General features: G+C 61.2%; 1 protein-coding gene across 1 annotated transcript in view; it reads right to left on the minus strand.

Moving 5' to 3' along the window:
* CCDC85C (coiled-coil domain containing 85C) overlaps window positions 1-1367 on the minus strand; it is a gene marked incomplete at its 5' end in the record, with an annotated part of 65168 nt that overhangs the window by 16813 nt on the left and 46988 nt on the right. Inside the window, one exon of the mRNA XM_006879169.1 lies at window positions 417-493. Within this exon, the coding sequence (XP_006879231.1) occupies window positions 417-493 (77 nt within the window). The remainder of the gene's footprint in view (window positions 1-416; window positions 494-1367) is intronic.

Here is a 1367-nt window from a genome sequence, read left to right on the forward strand (position 1 = left end):
GGTGTGTGCACGTGACGTCCACAGCCGTGTGCGGTGTGTGCACGTGACGTCCATGGGGACGGAGAGCATCATGCAAAGCATATGCCCACCACATTCTGACAAGAAGCACTGCACATGGGTGGCTGTACCCACAAGGCACAGATTCCACCCCTCCTGCTCTGCTTCTCTTCCACCGTCTATACCTCCTTCCCTGACCTGCGCAACAGTAAAAATGGCCATGGCCGAGTTTGGTGGGGATAGGGGTGAGGCAGAGTCACATGGGAGTGGGGCACAGGCATGGGGGATTTGAGGAGGTGGGCTCCTGTGGGGGGGGCAGGGCCCGTGCCCTGGGGACATGTGGGTGGGGCAGAAGGACATGGATGGGGCATGTGGAAGGTAGAGTGGGGAGAAGTGGGGGGCAGCACCCCTGCACCTACCTGTGTGAGCAGCTTGCCGTCACCCCCCAGCAGCTTCACCTTGGTCTCCAGCTGCCTCATGTACGAGGACGAGGGATCTGTAACGAGGGAGAGGAAGGTTGAACACTGCACAGACTCCTGACCCAGGAGAGTTCCCGCTCCCCGCACTCCCACAGGGATCCACTCTCAGGGAGCAAGCTCCCCAGGGGCCACCTCGCACAGTGGGAAATGGAGCCCAGGAGTAAGTTCCAGCAGATCTGGGTCCTCTCTCTCCACCTCGGTCTGCATCCCGGACGGCTGATGGCAGTCCTTGCACCCTACACGCCATCAGAGACAGCCAGCACCTGCCCTCAGCACCCACCACTCATGACCACTGGGAATGCCACAGCTTTCTCAGCCACTCAGGGGTCCGGTCACCAGCCCCAAACCCCTGGACCTGGACCTCCTGGAAACCCATGGCAGCCCACAGGCATCAGCCCTGGTCAGCAGTGGGGCTCAGTGGTCCACTCCTGCTGGAGGCTACACACACCTGACTCCCTACCCCCAGGGCCTCCTCCTCATCCCTCAGTAATGAGAAATCAAGGAACAAGACGGGGCAGCTTCAGCTCACACACTCCGGCCATGCCAGCCTGCCTTCCCAGAGGATGGCAGAGACAGAGGGAAGACGGCTACATGGCAGCAACAGTGGGATGCAGCCACACTCCAGGAACCACCAGAAGCTGGACGCAGCGAGCATGGACCTGCCCGAGGACCGGAGAGCACGTGGCCTGGGAAGGAATTCTCTGCCCCAAGTCCATCTCAGAAGTGCAGCCAGAGTGTTCCCGGGAGCAAGCGAGACAAGACGGCAGGGCTGCATCTCACCTACTCTGCACACCTTATCAAGAGGAGCAGTCCCTGCAGAAGGCACCTCGCCACACCTGCCCCAGAACTGAGGGCCGAGATGGTGCATTTCCAGGGTTCCTCGCCAGCCCC

This window comes from Elephantulus edwardii, unplaced genomic scaffold, assembly GCF_000299155.1.
Source record: "Elephantulus edwardii isolate Elephantulus edwardi_28Jun2011 unplaced genomic scaffold, EleEdw1.0 scaffold00002, whole genome shotgun sequence".
NCBI lineage: Eukaryota > Metazoa > Chordata > Mammalia > Macroscelidea > Macroscelididae > Elephantulus > Elephantulus edwardii.